The sequence below is a fragment of the Ciona robusta genome, chromosome 5 (assembly GCF_009617815.1).
Source record: "Ciona robusta chromosome 5, ASM961781v2".
Taxonomy (NCBI): domain Eukaryota; kingdom Metazoa; phylum Chordata; class Ascidiacea; order Phlebobranchia; family Cionidae; genus Ciona; species Ciona robusta.
Window position 1 is genome coordinate 971,235 of NC_143239.1, and position 21,766 is coordinate 993,000.

The 21,766-nt window shown below is 32.4% G+C and overlaps 2 protein-coding genes across 3 annotated transcripts; one reads left to right on the forward strand and one right to left on the reverse strand.

Moving 5' to 3' along the window:
- Nucleotides 1-6: 6 nt before the first annotated feature.
- Nucleotides 7-4,343, forward strand: LOC149735328 (dolichyl pyrophosphate Man9GlcNAc2 alpha-1,3-glucosyltransferase-like). The gene is made up of 8 exons (XM_089878948.1): nt 7-403; nt 856-1,030; nt 1,246-1,671; nt 2,096-2,267; nt 2,633-2,767; nt 3,164-3,234; nt 3,528-3,750; nt 4,055-4,343. The coding sequence occupies exons 1-8, from the start codon at nt 298-300 to the stop codon at nt 4,229-4,231; spliced, it is 1,485 nt and encodes a 494-aa protein (XP_089735074.1). The 5' UTR covers nt 7-297; the 3' UTR covers nt 4,232-4,343.
- A 401-nt stretch (nt 4,344-4,744) lies between these two features.
- On the reverse strand, nt 4,745-20,151 carry LOC149735329 (alpha-aminoadipic semialdehyde synthase, mitochondrial-like). 2 transcript variants are annotated; one of them, XM_089878887.1, is made up of 23 exons: nt 19,879-20,151; nt 19,494-19,601; nt 19,042-19,218; nt 18,462-18,614; nt 17,654-17,800; nt 17,113-17,191; nt 16,723-16,850; nt 16,093-16,268; nt 15,612-15,734; nt 15,157-15,268; nt 14,803-14,865; nt 14,427-14,494; nt 13,609-13,736; nt 12,692-12,821; nt 9,028-9,138; nt 8,616-8,724; nt 8,308-8,384; nt 7,573-7,807; nt 6,888-6,983; nt 6,336-6,451; nt 5,846-5,934; nt 5,261-5,437; nt 4,745-5,096 (listed from the first exon to the last, which is right to left on the reverse strand). In XM_089878887.1, the coding sequence occupies exons 1-23, from the start codon at nt 19,978-19,980 to the stop codon at nt 4,981-4,983; spliced, it is 2,820 nt and encodes a 939-aa protein (XP_089735013.1). In that variant the 5' UTR covers nt 19,981-20,151; the 3' UTR covers nt 4,745-4,980. The 2 variants fall into 2 exon arrangements, with proteins under 2 accessions (XP_089735013.1, XP_089735012.1); XM_089878886.1 differs by lacking the exons at nt 12,692-12,821; nt 13,609-13,736; nt 14,427-14,494; ... (9 more) ...; nt 19,494-19,601; nt 19,879-20,151 and adding an exon at nt 9,747-12,607.
- Nucleotides 20,152-21,766: the final 1,615 nt, after the last annotated feature.

Below are 21,766 nucleotides of genomic sequence, written 5' to 3' on the forward strand. Positions count from 1 at the left end.
AATGCGGTACCGGTGAACTTTATTTAAGGAAGAGCGCTTAACGAAATTTGCGGTGTATAAAATACTTTGATCTTGTAACTTTTCTATAGAAGTCATCTATACTTGTCCTTCCATTGAAGCTTAATTCTACCTTCCAATTATTTTATCAAACGATTTTAGACTGCGCAAAGCAGATATAAGTAATTTCTATTGGATTTTCCGCTGCGTGGCTATTTTTTCATCCCTGGGGTTTCCCCCGATTGAAGTTTTTGATTTTGTAATAACATTTTTTACAAACACTTTTGTACAAGAATTAAGATGGTTCCGCAACTTTTAGGAATATCGTCTTCTTCTGCTGAGATATGGATTTATATACTTGCTTCAATTCTTCTTCGATTGTGTGTTTCTCTTGGTCCATATTCAGGTAATAAAAGCTGCACCTTCTAACTTTTAAATACCAGATATTTAAACACATTATATGTTTTAGATATTTAACATATGAGCAGTAGAGTCTATTTGTAAATAAGTTATTACTGCAGTTGTATACATATTAGATTTTGGGGTTAAAGTTAATCGTTAAAGCATTGTAATGCAGGTTGCATAAACAAGGTATTGTAGCATACAATGTACATCAGATCAGTGTGTGTCTTTGGGCTATTCACTTCCGTTACTAATCGGTAGAATTACAAGTTGGAAGGCCTACGAAAAAAAGGGCGAAAACTAAAAAAAATAATAGACAGACTACATGTCCACTTATTAATTTGTAAATGTAGGCACAAGGCATATGAAGCCACAGAAAATTGTGTGAAATAAGACACCCAGTTATAACTCTGAATTACGGCACCATGTGAGAATAAGTACAGTTCATTCATGTAGGAAAAGGAAAGTCACCAATGTATGGAGATTATGAAGCACAACGACACTGGCAGGAAATTACATTCAATCTTCCAATACAAGATTGGTACACTAATTCTTCACTCAATGATCTTCAATATTGGGGACTTGATTATCCACCATTAACAGCTTACCATAGTTATGTGTGTGGTTGGCTGTAAGTTTTTGTTTATAGATATTTAAATTATTTTTTTTCAAGTTTTAATTTAAATGTTGCTCCGGTAAGAAAGTTTGCCACCTAATACTAATTTTTAATTTTTAAAGTTTTATTTGTAGTAAGTGGGCTATATATATTGTTCAGTATCCCCACAAGTATTTTACCATGCTTGTTTTAATATATTTCAGTGTATTTTTTACTTATTTATTTTTCAGCGCATCTAAGATTGACATGGATTGGGTGAAATTGGGAGATTCTCGTGGGATTGAAAGCAATCAACATAAACTCTTCATGAGGATAACAGTGTTGGTTGCTGACTTCATTATTTTCTACACTGCTGTGTTTGCAATTTCACGAATTTGTAAAAGAGATGATAAAACTACAAACAACGGACGTGCATTATTATTACTTGGTGTCTTCTATCCTGGGTTAGTTCTTATTGATCACGGCCACTTCCAATACAACTGCATTAGTCTTGGTTTCATGTTATGGATGGTATTTTGTTTTGAACGAGATTCAGATGTTTTAGGTTCGGTTGCTTTTTGTTTGGCTTTAAATTATAAACAGATGGAATTATATCATGCACTTCCTGTTTTCTTCTTCCTTCTGGGAAAAGCATTATCTCGCCCATGGGACAAATGGTAAGTTCTTTATTTAGTACAAACAGGAATATCTTTTAATATATATATAACTTACATTACTCTCGCATGGCCAGAAAACGACAGTCGTTATAACCTGGGTGTTCTGTTTCATATACCTCGTGCCAGCTTACGAGTTACCAAGTATGTTACTTTATGGGTAATTATACCAGGACAGTTATTTTAACCCTGGGCCAAAGTTGGTTGCCATTGGATTGTGTTGGGCAACTAGTGGTTCACAAAGCTTTTTAAAATGAAAAATCATTTATTCTATGCTAACAAAATAATTTAAACCTGACAACAAGCTTGTTATGTAGTATTTGTAAAACCCAATATCGTGAATTAGGTGTATAGACATATAAATTAATATTAAGTTTTAAATGAAACTGTAATGTGTTAATGCATTTTTACTATTTGTAATTTACAGCATTTTAAAGCTTGCGCAGTTGGGAATAACAGTGATTTTATCATTTGTGATTCTATGGCTTCCATTTTTGAGTTCATTTGAAAGCATAACGCAGGTTGTTGGTCGTTTATTTCCATTCAATCGAGGATTGTTTGAAGATAAAGTGGCAAATGTTTGGTGTTCAATTTCCCCAGTAAGTGAAATTTTTTGATTTTTTTTCGGAGTTTCGGTTTAAAAAAAATGTGCAAAGAGATTGAAAAGAATGAATGAATTTAACTTGCTTTGGGTGAAGGGAAAATGACGGGCGTTATATTAAAACATTTTGTTTTGCCACAATTTTATGTCAGGCACATTGTAACCGATATCGTTATAAATAAAATACTTGCCACAAAGTTACACACTCATTTTCATATGCGAGCATAAGATGTTTGAAGTCACCACATGAGCGATAGAAGTCCAAATGTGTTATCTTGTACCATTCTGTACAAAAGATAAATAAACCATGTTATATATTCATGTTTACAATATTTGAATATCTGTTAATTTCTTTACAACCAGGTGATAAAGATTAAGAAGTTGTTTGACCAAACAAACATATTGAGGTTATGTAGTTGTTCAACTTTGTTGTTATCCTTGCCATCATGTTTGCATCTCATGTTTCATCCTAATGTCAAAGCATTAAAATTATCTCTGGTATGTAATAAGTAAATGTAACAAGCTGTACAATAAATCAGTGAAAAAATTTGCAGTTCATTTTCCTTTAAATTTTTGGATTATTAAGTTTTACTTTTTTTTGTGTCATTTACCATCACTTTGAATACCTTTTTCACTTTTGTTATTTTAACCAAAGAAACTAAATAAAGCTATAAAAGTGGTTGAAAATAAAGGAAAGTTTGTGTTTAAACAGAGAAGTGGATTTTTTGTTTAAATTCAACGATTTTTAAAATTAAACATTTTTGTCTTTTAAATGAGTATAACTTGCCAATTCAGATTGTTTAAAATTCGAGTTAGTTTTTATTCAAAAAGTGAGAATGCAAAAATAAGATTAGATGGTTCGCTGATGTTAATAATGTTTTATACACACACCAGGTGAACGTTTCATTGATGTTCTTTCTCTTTTCTTATCAAGTTCATGAAAAATCAATTTTAATTTCCGCCGTGTGAGTACTTATACCTCATTGTTAAAGAACTTTTTTATTCTTGAATGAAGTAGCAATTATGCATAGATGTGGCCACTTCATACACTTCGCGCCTGCTTTGTGACTGCTACGATCATTCATGTTTTAGTAAAAATAACAGTTTGTACAACCAATAAGTATCTTGCCTCTGAACCAAAGCGCCCACAATGGTGGCAGTTAAACCTTAAACCCATTTTCCCCGGTTTTAAGAGGCGAGTGCTCCAAGCAATGCAACGGGGCCAATAAATTAATTTTGAATCAACATATTTTTACAGATCTGCTATTTTGATCTGTGAAAAACTGTCTCCATATTTGGTCGTTTGGTTTTTGCACATGACGACATTCAGTATGAGTCCGCTTTTAACAAAAGATGGATTGATGATGCAACAATACACATCTTCAGTTCTCTTCTTATTCATTACAATGCTGTGTTTCTGGCATCACAATCATGTCCGATTAAACAAACAAGGGAAATTTCAAAATGTTGCTCATGGTTTGGTAAGTATGCGATAACAAAGTCAAAAAATATCTCTAAGTGGACAAGGCGGCATTTCTAGGAGGAGTGCTTCTGTAACTAATAGTTCATCAGATATCTAAGCAATTAGTAACTCCCAGAACACCATTACAGTAAATCTAAAATCTTACATCTGTTGAAGCGAAACTCAAATTTTTCCACTGTCCATTTGCTAGATTGCAAGCACATCTTAAATATCTAATTTAAAAGTAATTGCTGTAACTCATTGGTTAAAGTTTCATGTATCCCCGCTAATGTTCTAATGTAAACTTGCTCTTCTCACTTTAGTACTGGATGTCAATCATCTGCACTTATCTGTTGGGAATTATTTCAATCTTGACGAAACCACCAGAGAAATATCCAGATATTTTTCCTGTTCTTATTTCTATTTTCAGTTGTGCAGCTTTTCTTTTGTCTGCTGCATGTTTCCATGTTTACCAGTTTGTGCCAAATTTTCTTACCTAAATAACTTTTTTTTTCTTAAGTACTTTTAAATGGTTGGTAAACAGATTATACACAGGAGGTATTAAGAAATGTGGAAATCTTGGTTGTAATAAAAGCTTTGGTTATACACATAGTTATCTTGTTACTGCTTTTCTGGTATCCGTATTGCTATGATTTCTTACACTTGGTTTATGTTCGCCACATATCATTTAACAGACATTTACGTGCAAACAAAAATTTGACCTTTTTGTTCATCTTGAAAACTTTGCATGACACACATTTTTTTTTAATGTTAATACATATTTAAAGTGTGGTAATTTAAGACCGACATTTATATTTGCCATGAACAATTTTGATTCATCAGTTATGTTTAAAATTTAAAAAGTTTCATCAAAAACAGGATTCTGTCTCCTAACTTTCTGTTTATCACAGATATTTTTAAAAAGTGCTGTTTATCCCAGATATTTAAAAAGTGCTATTTCAAGCTAAAACATTTTGTTTTTACAGCCACAGCAACTACAATGAAACAACATATTTTTACTCCTCCTCACTATAGATTTATTTCATTTACAAATAACACGATTGAAGGCCACAAGGTAAATAAATGGCATAAAACAATTTTTGCAAAAGATTCAACTTAAAATTGTGTATAATAGTAAAGCAATATCAGGCATATGGTGTGATCGTGCAACGTTCTAACAAACACAGTTATAGAAGATTGTGTAATTTATAGTTTGAAGTAAATATCAACATTGTGTCAGGACATAACATCAGTTAGTGGTAATGCTGATCTTTGGTTTGATTCCGAGACGTTTCAGCTCTTTCAATAAAGGTTTGTACACAGCTTTTTTCAGTGGAGTTACTACACCTTTTGTTTCAATTTTATCTAAAAATAAATCGTATATAAATTAATATTTCATAAGATAGCTTGTTTATTAATATAATTTTATTCATTGTTACTACATACAATTGGTAGTTCTTACAAACAAGCCAATTGACCTTATAGGCTAAACATGGTAAAATAAACCAAAGCAGTAACTTTTGACTTACTCAGCAATACCATACGTGCAGCAATGGCACACGGGTAGCCCACAGTTGCTGCCATTGCAGTGTAGCCTGCTGGTTCACCATAAACAACCAGATCAATGTTATGATGCTCAGTTTTTCCTTTATTGAACTGACCAATAACTTCATGACGAAGAACAATCATGTCACGTTCATCGTTACCTGTTGGTTGCATATAGTTAGACATCATGCTCGCTGTCGAAGAATTTTGGTAGGCATCTTATTTTTATTCAAGCATGTAGTGTATTTGGAGTTCAGACACACCCTATGCTCATTGTTAAGCTATAACATGTCTTTCGTGTACATCAGATAACAAGTAGAGTAAGTTCAATAGGAATGTTATTATATAGATGACACATATAGTAATGGTATATTCAGACACTTTTTTAAGGAACATATATTGTAGGTAGACACCTTATGCTTGCTGTTAAGTACTAGCATAAATGTGTTCCTATATACAGACACAAAGGGTGCATGTCACTTCATACTAACTTTTAAGTTGGGTGTCAGCTTAAACCCTCCAACGCATTATGTTAAAAAAGTAGAAATACTAAACCACAAATAAACTACCGTAAGTAAGTTTGGTGGCGAGATGGGCAGCGAGGGATTGTAAAGGAGATTTAAGCTTTGGAACGATGTTCTCACTCAATAATCCAAGGCTGTGGAATAAAAATACCTTAAATAAAATCTTTCATAGCAAAAAAGGGAGGATATTGAAAGAATTAAACTGGAAATTTCCTAAAAAAAGCAATGGTCGGTTAACTATTGAAGTATTGACCAGTAGAATATATAATAATATTTACACCAAGATACGAAAATTGGTGCTACAACACAAAAGTTGGAAGCACTTGCTTTATAACCAGAAAACACCTCTTTTAAAGTTGGTGGAAGTTTAGTAAACGTGTTAATGTAATTGCACAACAGTGGTTAAAAGGGGGGTTACCAGTTTTAAAATCAACAACAAAGGTACCACGTGGTAACCGGCACACTGGCATGAGGTGTATAAAATACACCAATACTTAAACTAATTAAAACAATTAAAAGTACAACGGAAACAAACCCAATTATGGTTTGTAGTCTGTGATCATTCTCATCCACACATTTATAAACCAACTGTTGTAAATCTTCATCAGAAATATCCGAACCACCACCAAGGATGTGAGAGATAAATTGTTTCTATGGGATAATGAAAAGTAAAAAGAAACCTAGTAAAATGATTTACACACAAAAATAAACCTTTTAGTAGCCTACACTTTTTATAAATTATAAAACATATTTTTTTAGTTTAGTTAAAGGAACAATTTTAGCTAGCTTGAGTACAACTCAGCCCCCGACATGTTATGCCAATAAACATAGAATTTTGTACGTATTAAATTGAAGTGACACAATTTAAAAAAGGTTGTTGAAAATAAGTGGGTGTAATGGTAATGCTATATGGAAATGTTATAATTTATATTTTTAACTTAACTTATATTGTATTTTTATTATTTAATTGATTAATTTATGTTGTGTTAAAGGCCCAGGTGCAGCATACAGAAATAAACTGGTTTAAAATACTCTTTTGCCCAACAGGCGTAAGAAAACCAAACTACATAGCTTAAAAATAACTTACCCAAGATATATCAGGTGAGTCTTCATCAAGCATGGAGTTCATTTCACTCGATACAATTCCAAGTTGTTGTAAACCAATGATAGAATCTACAAAACCCTGCAGATGTACGGAAAATATAAATAATAAACAATCATATATTTTATAACATCAATCATGGTTCTTAAGAAATTGCCTGAATGAAAAAGTAATCACCTTAAAATGCACTGTTACAATCTAGTAGTGAGCATGAATTTGTCACAAGAGTTTAAAGTATGTTATTCTTGCAATGTGATCGCTCTAAGTCACATAACTTGGACTTTAAGCAAAAACAAATTTCAAAACTTATTCAGAAAAATGTTTTAGTACATGGTGATAAAATGTTTTATCACAATATTTCTTTTGAATCAATTTACGAAACAAAAACTAAATACCAACATTATAAGTTCTAACATAAGGCATTAAGACATGACATAAACTACTTATCTATACACAACAAAAATTCCAGATAAAAATCATTAAAAAATTTAAACAAATATTGTTTTTTAATCCAAAATCAATTTTAAACATCATTAAGTAGATTATGTCTTAAAAAAATGACAACGTAACAGCATTAGTCCTGAGATACTTGAGAAGACAGGCCATCTACACCATATTGAAATCCATAGAAACAACTTCACACATTAAAGTAAGAACATTCAAAACTCACATCATATCTCAGTGTTCCACGAAACACAGTATCTGCTTCCTGTATTTCATATTGATCTTTATATTTGATTGAATCACGGTTGGGAAAACCTTCCAAATGGAATCCAGGCATGAAAGAAATATCTTGCCTGCCATATTTATAATTGTCGCCACCCTCAGCCATTTCAATAACTTTTCCATCTTTCAAATATCTTGAACCAGCCATTGCAGACTGCAACATACCAGCAGGGCTCCAGCTGTTGGATAGAAAAGCAATTTTTTAAAATTAGGTTAGGAAAATAAAATCTAGTGATTTAATAAACAATCACTTTATTAGTTGGTCCTTTATTTAAAACACTGAAAATGATTATCTATGTACACTCAATGTATGTAGACCTATTAAAATAATACTACACAATCAAAAATAAAGGTTTACTAAAATTTGTGATTTAAAAAAAAAACAAAATAACAAAATTTTTAGGGGGAACATTATAACAAAAAAGTTAAATTATACAAGTTATAAACAACAAAAAAGTTACAAATTATAAATAATATACTCTGTAATTTATTAGCAAATCTATATGGCTGATATCATGCAACATTACAATTCATTTGACCTGGGATATAGGTCAAAGTAGGTCCATTGCCCAATAAACAGGAATATAATTTTTGGAAAAATGTTTTGATGATATCATCATGTTTACCTACAAGCTACAACACGGTCCTTAACAGTAATATGTATTTTATTCAAACAAACCTGAATTTATATTTCAATGGATTTTCCGAATCTTCAGGTGAAGGTAAACCACCACACCATGATACGAATGAACTCACCTTGGAAATAATAAAGACAATATATTAAATTAACCACAAAAAAAGTTAATTTGGAACAGAAAAAATGAAAATTCACCCTTGTTTATATTTTTTATCAAATTTTTCGGAAACTACCATATTGATAAAGTATTATGGTTTTGATGGAGTAATATCATGGGAAAGGTTTCTAAGGATTTGTTTGACATTCCATCCTCTCAATTTAAATTAATATTAAATATAAATAAAACTCACATTTCCCCCTCTTTCCTTGATGTCATGGAAACATTGCATGGCCAACATGTGATCAATACCTGGATCCACCCCAACCTCCATTACTATTGATATACCAGCATCCAATGCACTAAAATATTGGCTTATATTATTTTCTATAACCGTACCCATAACAAAGTCATATGAAAATGGAAATGTTAGGATTTCCAGAATCCTAGTTTTGTGGCCTGAAGCATGATGGGATCTCATTCTCAGCCATGTCAGTTCAACTTACAACTAAAAGTTAGTGTTAGGTTTAGAAAAGCGTTATAGTTATGACTGTTGAGAATATCTTACAAAACAGGCTAACTTCTTAAACACAATATAGGTATAAGCTTAAGGGTCTTATATATATTTTAAACGTAAAATAGAAATATTTTAACTGATTCCCCACCTTTTTTCAAGCTCTTTAATCTGAGGCGAGACATAACTTGCTGTGACGAAGTTCTTCTTATTTTCAATGCATAACTTTGCAATTGGTGGATGGATTGTGTGTGGGAGTAAACTAAACAAGAAGGAATGTCATGAAATCGCATGTTTATTAGAACACAGGCCTAACTCAGTTTTTGTCCATGATCTAATGGACAAAAAAAGATATTACACTGCAAAATATAACTGTAGCATTGGTTCACAACCATTATTACATACCAGATTTTTTTTAAATATTTGTATAAAAAATATAATTGGGGTTTGTTCCTCTAAAGATAAGAAAATTGCAGGAAAAAGGGCAACAATGAATATATAATATAATTTAAGATTTGTAGTAAATTAATGACGCTTGTTGTATTGTATGATAATATTTAAGCATATGAAAGGTTCCATAAAATAATTTATTAAACTAAAAACAATTAAGCATGACATTAAGAATTTTCAGACAACAGAAGTTCAAAGACTTTTCGTATTTCACTTATTCTTTGACTATCTTCTGGTTCTTTGATAATTTTAGCTATTCTTTGTGACTGGAAATTGTAAATAAATGCTTCTAAATATTTATCCATACTCAAATAACAGTCGGCAATGTTATCAAACATGTAAACATGAAAGTTTGTTTCTGGGGTTGTTCTACTTATCAAACAAATTGCTTCACGCAGATGTTGCGTTGATTCAACAAACCTTTCAACCTCAATCAAACATCGAGCAAACTTGATCAGGATGTCAGTTTTAAACAGAGGATCCTCATCTTCACCATCCGGAGTTTGCTCATATTCCTCCCAACAGCGAAGACACTTTTCATAAACATAACAAGCATGATCATGCTCATCTAATTCTTCCAGACACTTTGCATAATCCCTGAAAACTGCATATTTCTGCCACAAGTCTTGGGGAGACTTCTCTAGAGACTTCATCAATCTATCCAAGACATGAATTTCATTTCGACTCTCATCCATTTGTTCTAATTCAACCTTACAACTCAGCTGTTTCATTATAACATCAAATTTGTCAAGTTCTTTGCTGCAAAATGGGAATATCTTCTGGCATAGTTTCAAAGCAATGTTAAATCTCTTATAAAGAAGCAAAGTACGAATAACATCCAACCAAGTATCGACTCCAGCAGCATCAAGTTGGCTTAAATAGGAGGTTAACTGAAACATCTTGTCTTCCAAGTCTTGCTCCAAGCAAAGATGGCATAACACGACAACCTGCATGCGCAACTTCCATGCATTGTTCTGCATGTTGTTTACAAATGATGGGATATCTTTTGGAGAAACAGCCTGCAAAAGTTGATGCAAGTTGTATGTTGTTTCCATGAAAGAAACAATACTTCTCTTTCCAACAATGTCAAACAAACCAGTAATGATTTCCCTTTGAACAGAATCTTCCATAAAAACATCATCTTGTTGTCTCTTTGAATGATAAACTTTAGCACGAACCTCACAAGCCACTGCCACCATGAAGCGCAGATGATGAGCCACCTCTTCACTGCATTCTCCTATTTCTTCTAATTTATTGATGACATCAAAACAAGAAGATTCTCTCAATGAACAAAATCGACCGAAAGCTGCAACAAAGATGGTTGCACTTCTATATATCACTCGCTTCATGTTGTAGTTTTGCATGTCTTCAAACGCTTTGAGTTGCTGATTCCAAACATCTAAGTTTTGTAGATCTTGTTTAACTTGTTCATAAAGTGCAGAAAACTCACTACGCTTGTCATTTCGTTGAACAGTAGAATGTGCCTTGTTTTGATATTCAACAAAGACATTCTCATCACCAGCTACAAAACATGTCTTTGATAAAACATCAGCCAAGTGATATCCCTGCTTCAGATCTTCATCACTGTCCAAGTACTTTATCATTTCATCTACCGGTTTAATAAGTTCAGTTTTCCATGGTTTGTTTTTAGTTGGTGGACGACCCAGTGGAAGTTTGCAAGCATGAGCTACCATCCCGTCAAACGTTACCCCATTCGGTGTGAAGTGATCCATAAACCAGTATCTATACCTGGGGTTTATACTTGGAATTGCAACGCAGTTGATCATGGTTTCTCCGAGGTTGATTAAGATGATGCAGAAGATTGTGGTGAACCATCTGAAGTACTTCATGATCATAAGCCGATCTTCCCTTTGAGAAACTTCATTTTCAAGAACAATGATGTGTTCGAAATCTGAATACGGGGTGATTTCTGCCCGTGCCAAAGAACCCATTCCAACAAGAGCATATTTACAAGGTGGTTTACCCATGATCAAAATACATTCATCACATATGAATCTCATTAACTCTGTGTACCTTCTCGTAATTTTATCCTGAAGATTTTGAACATCTGTAATCTTTTTCTTTTCCATTTCAAGTAATAGATCACTTTCTACATTATATGGAATTATTTCAATTTGATAAAAACCTTCACCAAAAGCTTTCCGAATCTTTTTTAACTTTACTTTTAAGGAAGCAGACAAAGAAATTAAGTTTGCTCCTTTTTTCTTTATTTTGGCTTGTGGGTAACTTGCTATATTTGCCAATAAGTTGAAACAAAAACTTTGCAAATCACTTTTAATTTGATTATTCTGTGGATCTCTTACAATAGCAGCATTTAAGAGAGCTGCAGTGCGCAGAGCATTTAGCTTTTTATTTTTATTTTTTCTTTCATAAATCTTAGCAAGCTTATGAAATATTGGAGCTGATTTATTTGGATGAAGTTCTTTCCCACCAACATCACACAACTTCCTTAATTCTTCAACAAGAATCTTCTCATTCTCGTCAACATCATCTTCTATAAAATCAACTTCATCCATTTTAAAACTTTCCGTAAGTTACTGAACAAAATAATACTAACTCAAATGTTCAACTAGTTTCCAATGTGAATGCATTCATCTACAACATACTATTATGAACAGCCATACATACTAGTATACTACCATGGTCACACAAAACATTTATGAATCAAAATATCTACTCTAAACAGTTCTTACTGAAAAGTTACTTAATATACCATCTTTATGAATTAACTACTTCCCAAGATATGTTCATTAATAAAACTATTCCTTGTGAACAAGCCTGGATAAATAAATATTCTTGTATACAGTTAGCAATATTTTGCAACATTACTTAAAGTCCTAAACTGACTGAGTGCTCAACACAACTTGTATTAAATGAGTTGAACTGGCTACCAGTTGTTTGCTTTTTGTTGAGTTATTTGAGATAAGAATTGTTTGAACAATAGAACAAACAAGAAGGCCTTAATGATCTCAACTTTGTCTGAATGTCATGATTTATGTGAATTTATATTTGTGCTAGTCTAAGTTCAATACATAGCAAAAAAAAACATAAAAAACTATTTCATTGTGCAAATGATTCTCCAACCAGATAAATAGTTCAAAACATGGTGAATGAATAACATATAATAAAAATATTTAACTTTAATAACAACGTCGAATTATTTTAAATCCGCCAAACTAACTAGCTCCCCCTTTTAGGTGGTTAATGTGTTGTGGTATATGAACAGAAAGCAGGCTGGTATTTGATCTATGACTTATAAGATAATTTCAAGGAATTATGTAAGGGCAAGGGGTGATGCTGGTATACTTTAATTTCGAAGACAAATTAACATAATAATAAATCACCTGATAACGAGGTCATGACCTTTAACAAGCTCAGTAAGTCGATCAGTTTCCTTCAGAATATCGAGAACAATTGGACTCGCGTGTTTGAACTTTCCACTCATATTCTTCACTTCTTGCTTAATATTGGACGCTGAAACAACCAAAACAAAATTAAACTGGAAATTAGGGAAATTAGTTTGAACACATTAGTTCAAGTATGCAGTTGCAATTGTAGGATTAAAACCAAGTATTGGGTTCATACTAGGGTGCTCACCAACCCAATTTTAATGAGATATTTTAGCCATATTTTGGAAACTAAGCAATGTTTTTCAATAGGTGTTAAGGTTTTAAAACAATCTGTTCTCATATAGATTATAGACAAAACCTAAATCTGATATATGACTTAAGCTTAATGTTCTTGTAACTACTAAGAAGACTGTGTTAAAGTTAAAGTCAGGAAAGGTAAAGATTAAATACCGCACCCAAGTAAATAATAAAACCCAAATTGTGAAACCCATCACAGAAAGAAAACATTGTTATTGCTACTGTGGCTCCTAAGGGTTGGTACCAACATCTATTTAAAACAACTTACACAAAATATTGAATAAAAATGTTATATAAATTTGTAATATGAACAGCAAAATGCTTCTAATGAAGTAATTGATTTTTGAACTTTACTTCATGTACTGTCTAAGGAATATAAACAATATTATAACTTATATATCTTGGTTAAAAGAGCCATTCGCAGTTTCGCTGTACGAGAGATCGTACTTAGTTAATAGCAGTTAGCAAAACTACCTTTTCACTTCTATTGTCCTTTTTTTACATTCCTGATTTAAAATTAAACAAAATTATGATATAGAAGAATTCACAGTATCATGTGTCACCCATATCCCATATTAAAAAAAAAACAACCAACAAACATAATTACGACTTACCAACAGTTACAGCAGTGTCGTTATGTTTTGTCAAATAATCAATCAATGGAGCAGAAACGAACCCGGCTCCCAACACAAGAACTTTATGATTTTGTGAAGATGTCGCATACATTGCTCCAGCTTGCATCCTGTGTTAAAAACCTTCTACTTTAGAAATATACAGTAGTTACTTAACTTACTTTTAAAGCAAGAAGTTTTAATTTTTGTCAACCCTGATCAAATGGCTCACGCCTAATCGGACTGTTTTTCGCTGTTTTTTACTAGAGGTACTTTATCGATGATCGGGTGCAAACACGTGTACCAGTATTTATAAAGATAAAGCAAGTGTTTCTTTATCAATGTCTTTAGAAGTCGGAATATGATAAAATGTATTCACCCATCATATTCAAATCAGTTTGGCTTTGTTAAGATGTGGTGCAATTAAGTGGAGTTGACTTATCCAGGAACATTTGGACTCTATAGATCAGTTTGCTACATAAGTATTTATAAAAACAAAACTAATACAACAAACATAATGATATACAGTTAAACCACACATAAAATATCATTTTTTAAAAGTTAGTGTTTTAGTAATTTTTTTGGCAAAGCTAAGCCATTTCCTGAGTCACAATTTGAGAAATTCGAAGTTAAGGTAATTACTAATTATCAAAAATCGCATTATCATCTCTAATTATTAGTTTAAAAATTATTAGTTTTAAGTTTAAATAAGTAGGTGTATTTCTGTAGCACAAAGGTGTAATTATCGTTTGATTGAATTTTAAATTCCTACCAAGTTAGTTTTAATCTACTTAAAGTCATTTAAGAAAAAACTTGCAAACCTTTGCTTTCTTAGTTCTTGTATGTATTCAAACTTGGGCGTCAACTTCCCATTTGAAGCAATGATGGCCTGGAATTGATAAAATTGTTATTGTAAAGCAGATACTTTTTTTAAGTCTCACAGCAAAGCATATCCTGATTTAGTCCATATTTTTTCAAGTAATAAATTCTCACTACAGTACTGTACACTTTCAATGATTGCGAAAAAAAATTATTTTGCATTGATATTTATTTAAATAAAACTAAAATATAGTTTTCAATTCAACTAACATAAATATGCCAATGGAAAAAAATATCCTAAACATAACATTTTTATGTAACAATTATGATTTCAAATGAGCTTTACCATTCTGCTTAAAGTCAATTGTTTTAACTTACGTTTTTAACAACAGGAGACATAGAATGGATATCTTCATAGTTGGATGTAGCAACATTATGAGCCTGCAACAAGTTTTACTTTTTTTTAAAACCAAAGCAAGAATGAAAATACAGAATGAGACAGATGTAAATAGTTTTGCTCTGCTCCTTTAGCCATGAAGCAGCAATGCTAAAACGTGTGATATTACCTTTATTTCAAAAGGTAAATGTACAACCTAATCACTTATACATTTATCTTTATTATACTGCATATTACTAATTTTTTTCATACACAACAAATTTAAATAACATATTTTACAAACATAAAACATTTAAGCTAATTTTACACAAAATTTTGACCACAATAATACTCACAATATCTTTCATGTAAGGAAACAACTGATCACCGAAGAATTGAGTCGACTCTCGTGGAAGTTGAGCGGGAAGATTATCAACCGAACAAATAAGAATACCTGGTCCTTTCACTCTAAAATGTAAAACATGGTATTTAATAACATTCCATGTCTAAACTGTTGCTGCTAAATACTAAGCATAATGTGAATCTAACAAAGATCTTCTGGCAATTTGTCGTTTTGACTTCCAGGTCGACTTCTTTAAGCATTCTAATGTAATACATCCATGTTAAATGATTGTACCTTAATACCACATCTTTTTGTTAACAACGGTATCGTGGTTGTTAAATTACAAAATACCATATCAATATTTTATATCATGCTTGGCTAATTAACAATATCTAGTTTAATCTGAACAGCACTGACTGTTACTACACACAGAATAGATGATATATGGGTAAAAAAACAAGAACCTACCCTTGTTGTGTTTCATTATTAATTCCATCATAAACAACAAAAGGAGCGTCAATACTTGTGCAGTTCTTCATGAATTCAACGGATCCACCGGGATCAGCCGACACATCACCAATCGCAATCAACCTGAGATTTAACATTCCAATTATTTCACACGAATAATATGATACAATATCTGGCAACACACACTAAAAATTGTATATTAGCTGATAGTTGAAAAACATGCATTCATAACAATAAAATTATATGTAGATTATGAAAAACTCCAAATAAGATTGCAGAACACTTTATGATCTAACAAAGGAACACTATGAAAACCATTAATAAAAAAAATAATATTGCACAAATATTTTTAAGCTGCAAGTAAGTAAAAAATAACATATATATAATATATATATATAATTCTTTAGAACATTTAATTTCAATTATAAGTTATTTGAAATATTTACAAATAAATTTATCACTTTAAACATCTCCTGCCTACCTGTGGGGCAAGCGAGGGCAACCTTCGGAGCTGACATTCGATCTTCGAACAAGGGGTGAGACCTTGGGTGAAGTTGTTGTGTCTTGTAATAAAGCTGCATCTGGTGTGGTGAGTAAACGGGGATCTTGAGGTCTCCAAAATATACCGTTCATGATACAGGAAGCATAAGGTGCAATCTATTAAACAAAATTTAGAGGTATTATTAGATTTGAATAGTTTCGTAAAGGAATAAAAAGTAGGGAGAATTTTATTTTTAATTTCGGAACTAGGAAACCAAATAGTTTGTCGACCGACGTAAGAAAGTTGATTTTTAATATAAACAAAATTTTTTTCTGTTGAAAAAAAAAACGATCCGGAAAGTAACATTAGCACTGATAAAGGGATATTTCTACAATCCTGGGTATATCAAACAAATGTTTACATCAATTCCTTTGCTTTTCCACGATAAGGTGGCTGTACACAGTATCCGGCATGCGAATTGAGCATGAAGTCGTATGCAAACCCATTACCGAGTTCCGCATGTGGCAGTGAAATCCGGACAAAACAGACAAAACGGACGAATTCCGGATACTGTGTACAGCCACCTATATTCAAATACTGATGATCAAATAGAGCACATACTTAACTTACCTCCTTCGCAAACACAGATTCATAAAGTTGAGGTTTGTTAAAATATTCTTGCATATCAAACCCACCATCACTTTTCCTTCTTAAATGATCGTGCATATCAACAATACACCCATACACAACGCTAGCATCTGTATATTTTAATACAATTCGGTAAGTCTTAAATTAGGAATGTCAGTGGCGGTATAAAACAATTAAAATTGCAAAAAAAGATTAAAATTAAGCAGCCATGCAAAAAGCAGCTACAGTCTCCTACAGATATTAACAATTTACTGAAACTGTATCACAGTAACCTTTTATTCTTAGATTATGGTTTGAGAATTTTAATTGGTAAATTTATAACCTGCATAGGTATTTAACAACCACAGATAAAATAAGAAGTGAGACATTCACCTCCATGCTGAGCAACATTCTTCAGTTCATGAGGTTCAACATAAACATGAGGAAGTTCTTTAAACACTTCTTGTGCTCCCTGTTCAAACAAGTTACCATGAAATAGACGTATGTGGTGACATTTTACAATAGAAAAATTTCAATATTAAACTTCTATAACAAATACCAAATATGTTTTCATTTCCATTGTGAGAGTATTTAACCTTCTTAAAACATTACAATCTGTGTACACACAGGATAAAATGGATATAGATTGACATTTGCTGGTTTCCAAACTTTTATTGTAACAGTGGGCTGCGTGTTAATAATGGTTTGGAAACACTGTCCTATTCCCTAACCATTGTATTATTTATAGTTTAAGGTTAAGTCTCTTTCAAGACAACCTGTGTGCGACGAACCGTGAATAACAAACATTAATTAAATGGAAGTAAGAAGGCAGGGGATAATAAACGTGAGTTGAATATAAAGTTTATACAAAGAAACCTTTGAAACTTAACTAACCAAGACAATAAAAAAGAGAACAATACACTTCAATACATACTTGAGAAACATTGCCTGTGCCAGTAAAAACAAAGGTGAGTGGTCCAATGGACTCGGGTAACCTTCCCAGTGAGATTTCATATCCAGCATCTCTCACTGCTTGAATAGCTTGGCCAGATGTTCGGTAATTATGTGCAATACCAATGTGCTGGAATAAATCAAAAAAGTCAGAAAGGAAAAATATAAACACTCCCAATTGCAATCACATTTTAAATTCTCTCTTTTTGCGCTTACATATTGTTGTAAATAAAGAAACGCACAATTAACTCATATATTAACACTCTCATTAAAAAGTAGCTGCATAAAATTTGTAATGATCCAAATAATTAAAATGTGAATATTTTAGCTAATTCTGTAATCAATATCACAATTAAAACTTCATATGCTTAATGTATAAATTAAATTTACCATTCATGATATAGTCTTAAAATACAATACACATGTACTGTGATGAAATTAGAAATACAATACACATGTACTGTGATGATAACATAAAGTAAAATCACATTATACATACACAAACCTAATATTCTACCTACACATCGTACAACAGACATAAGCCAGACATTGGTTAGTCAAATAGCTGAGGTACGAGGTCATGGAGAACTTATTTGATTAGAGCTTTGGCTGGATTTAAATGTCAGCCTTTTAATCAACTGACAGTTACGAGTCTCTATGTATGCGTGGAAACATTTTAATATTTTCTTTTTAATAGTGATGTTTTGATTTATATATACCTATAAAACATCGGTGAATATGAAAGCCACGAAAGCTAATTTAACTGTATAAAGGTAGCTTTAAATTCAAACCATAAGTGGTGTATGATGTCCAAGTGCAAGAAGTCGTAAGCCCATTCCATGCAATATGTTGATCATACCAGCTGAACCAGCATATTGACCAAATGCAACCACTCTCATTCCATTTGCTTCTGCCATCATTTCATAATCAATTAAACGAATGTTCTATAATAAATGGTGGGGTAAATAAAGATAAGAACATATTTTTTATTTATCTATCTTATTAGTGTTCATTTGTACAAAACTACAAGCATATATGAATGGCTGTCACATTAGTATCTTCACATGGTGGGGTAACATCAGAAGTTAGGATATGGTCTTCCTATTTATTAAGTATGTAACTTTGTGGGTGTATTTTTGCATTTTTCTGGGCTAACCTTTTGAACAACCCATTAGCAACAAATAGACCAATGTGTTAAATTCTTTGCCCCATAACAAACAAGTTTGTAATTATAGCACTGTAGGTCTGTGGCATTATTCAGCTTTAAAACCACTTATCTCTAAGTACGAGGCAAGTGGTGTTTTGCAACTTGCAACATATACATTCCGCATTAACTTAGTAAATCTTCAAAACAATATTTATTTATTTTACCCTTTCAAGAATAGCATCCAACATTGGCATGTTTTCATCTTGTGCTTTGATAGTATGTGAAAAGAATATATAAGTCTTATCCGCTTGTAAACAGTCAACTGGAACTTGTTTGACACCAAGTATTACCGAAGCCTCGCTCAAATCTTCTTGAATGGTTGCACCAACTGAGACGTATTCCTGTATTTTACATATAACGTGAAAATGCTTTGAATAAATATGTCATGTAGGCTATATTTTAAATCAATTACCTGCCAATATTATTGCAAAGAGAGTTCAAAATATCAATCTTATAGCTTTTTTAAACAGTACAAATGTCACTTTCCTTCTGTTTATTTAAATCATGTTTTGATTTTAACCTTCGTGTGGCAAAAGCCCTGGGATTTACTACAATTTAGCAATGTGTTACAATAAAGTTTAGGAGTTACAATAAGCAAAGAAACCAACATTTACACCTGAACTGGAAAAGCTCTTTTGTTCGCAGGTTGAACCAAAACTTTGATCCCATCATGAACAAGTTTTCGAACATGAGAGGGCGCTAGTGGGGCTCGTCTTTCCCAAACCTAAGGTTAACATGGAAAAAACATGAATACAGCCCATTAGGTGTTTCAACAGTTGGGTGGGGAAAGCCGGATATCTTTGGCAAATAATATTTAAAAAGCCTGATTGTGTTTTAAACAATTAATAAAATCTGTATACATGTAAATATGAATACAATATAAAAATGAATGACTAAAATAAACACAAACCATGTATATACACAGTTACAAACGTATTTTTATTTGTATTCAACCTTACACTGTTGAACCACATTACAGCAATAATATAACTGAGTCATACCACGTTGTCTTCTCTTCGTATCGCAACGATTGGTGCGCTGTTGTTCACATAACGTACATTGGAATACTTGATGATGTTTTGCCTCAAATGTTTAAGAATCATTGTTTACAACTAATTAAATATATTCGGAATGAAATGAATGCACTCCGACAGCCTAAATTTCCCAATCCGATTTTCACATATCTTGTGTGGTTTGCAACACGAGTATTGCTATGTGGTCGTGGCCTGGCAATTGCTTTCTTCTCACGTTCTCTCAAAGTTAAGCTCTCTCGTATACATCCAGTTCTTGGTTCGAGTTAGCATATGTAACTCTGTGCCGATGTCGATGTCGTAATATATTCGATTGATATATTTGTACCGAGCGCTATTGCGCATGCGTGGATACGCTACTGCGCATGTCGGAACAAATGCAGTGACCACCCGGTTCAAATTTATACGACCCTCCTTTGAAAACGTTCCATACACGACGTTTACTTTAGTTTTTGATTACAGCAGAACTGAGTTGGTATGTTATTTGTAGCCTAGAAAAAAATAAATACCACTAACAATACTATTTTGTTCTAGTTTAATAAGCACATTTTACTTATAACTTAAGGTGCTGGTTGACCATGATCTTATATAGAATACAAAAATTATGGCGGCCACTTTCGAAACCTTCCACTCGTGCTACTAACACAAAATTTTTGCACTGCACTAACTAGACCCCAGCAGTATAAATTTTAATAATTCGAAAATATTAAACATGGCAGGGCGAGGTGGACGGGACACATATTTACCACATAATGTCCAAATTTTCGGATCGTGTTTTTAAACAATTACCAATCGTCCATGAAAGTCGCGAGATTACAGTTTTATAATTCTTTGAAGGTTGTTTGTTTACTACCAAATCGGACGAGAAAACAAGGTGTCCCATCTTACCCCACTCTACTATATAAATATTAATATTCGTAATAAAAAACATATTTATAAAATTGTCTACCGATCCAGCTTTAAATATGCTATAGCGCTATACGTAATACTTAAAAAATAAAACACTATTTTCTTTAAAAAGTGCGGGGATGGGTGTTAAATATATATAAAAAGTATAGTTATAACTTGAACCATATGAGCATTACATTTTCAAATATTTTTGCGAAAATATAACTTGCACATGCATCTATGTAGGTCACTGGCATGTTATTCTTATCTAAAAAAAGAAAAAAAGTTACATTTCCCCCGCAACTTTTTTCAGTCGGTACGTATTAATTACAGCTCGTATTGTAATGGGTTCCGATCTCGCGAAGTAGCGTCTCGAAGCATGCGCATTAGCGCCCGGTACAAATAATCATTCGGAGCGAATATTTCACGACCCCGGTTTCTACATGTTAATGTTTAGCAGACAATTTAGAATTAGAAAAGCCATATTGAACCAATAGGTTTGGGCAATTGCCGTTAAGTTTTTTGCCCGAAGACACACACACCCCATCGAGTTTTGATCATGAAAACTCTGGGCTAAAGGCACCTATATGCGCGCTAACCAATTTGCCACAGCGTTGCTGGTATGTAGTTTCGTTCAATAGAAAAAGCTATACAACAAATTCAACATTTTACATTTGTTCCTATATTTTCACAAAGAGTGAGCATTTATTTCAACTATTCTTTTAAAAATACAAACCTTCTTAGATGGTAAACAAACAATATTTTATGGGAAGTCTTAATCATGGGAATTAAGAAAGCTGCAAATTTATATCACTTGTTTTATAAAAATGAACTATGAACATACCAAATGTTGTCTTGATGATTTGAAGACAGGTCAAATATATTGAGCAACTACGGCTTATCTCGTCAATTACAAAACTGTTATTTGTACCACTTGCTGCAATGACGTCAAGGCAATTGAGAACGTTCC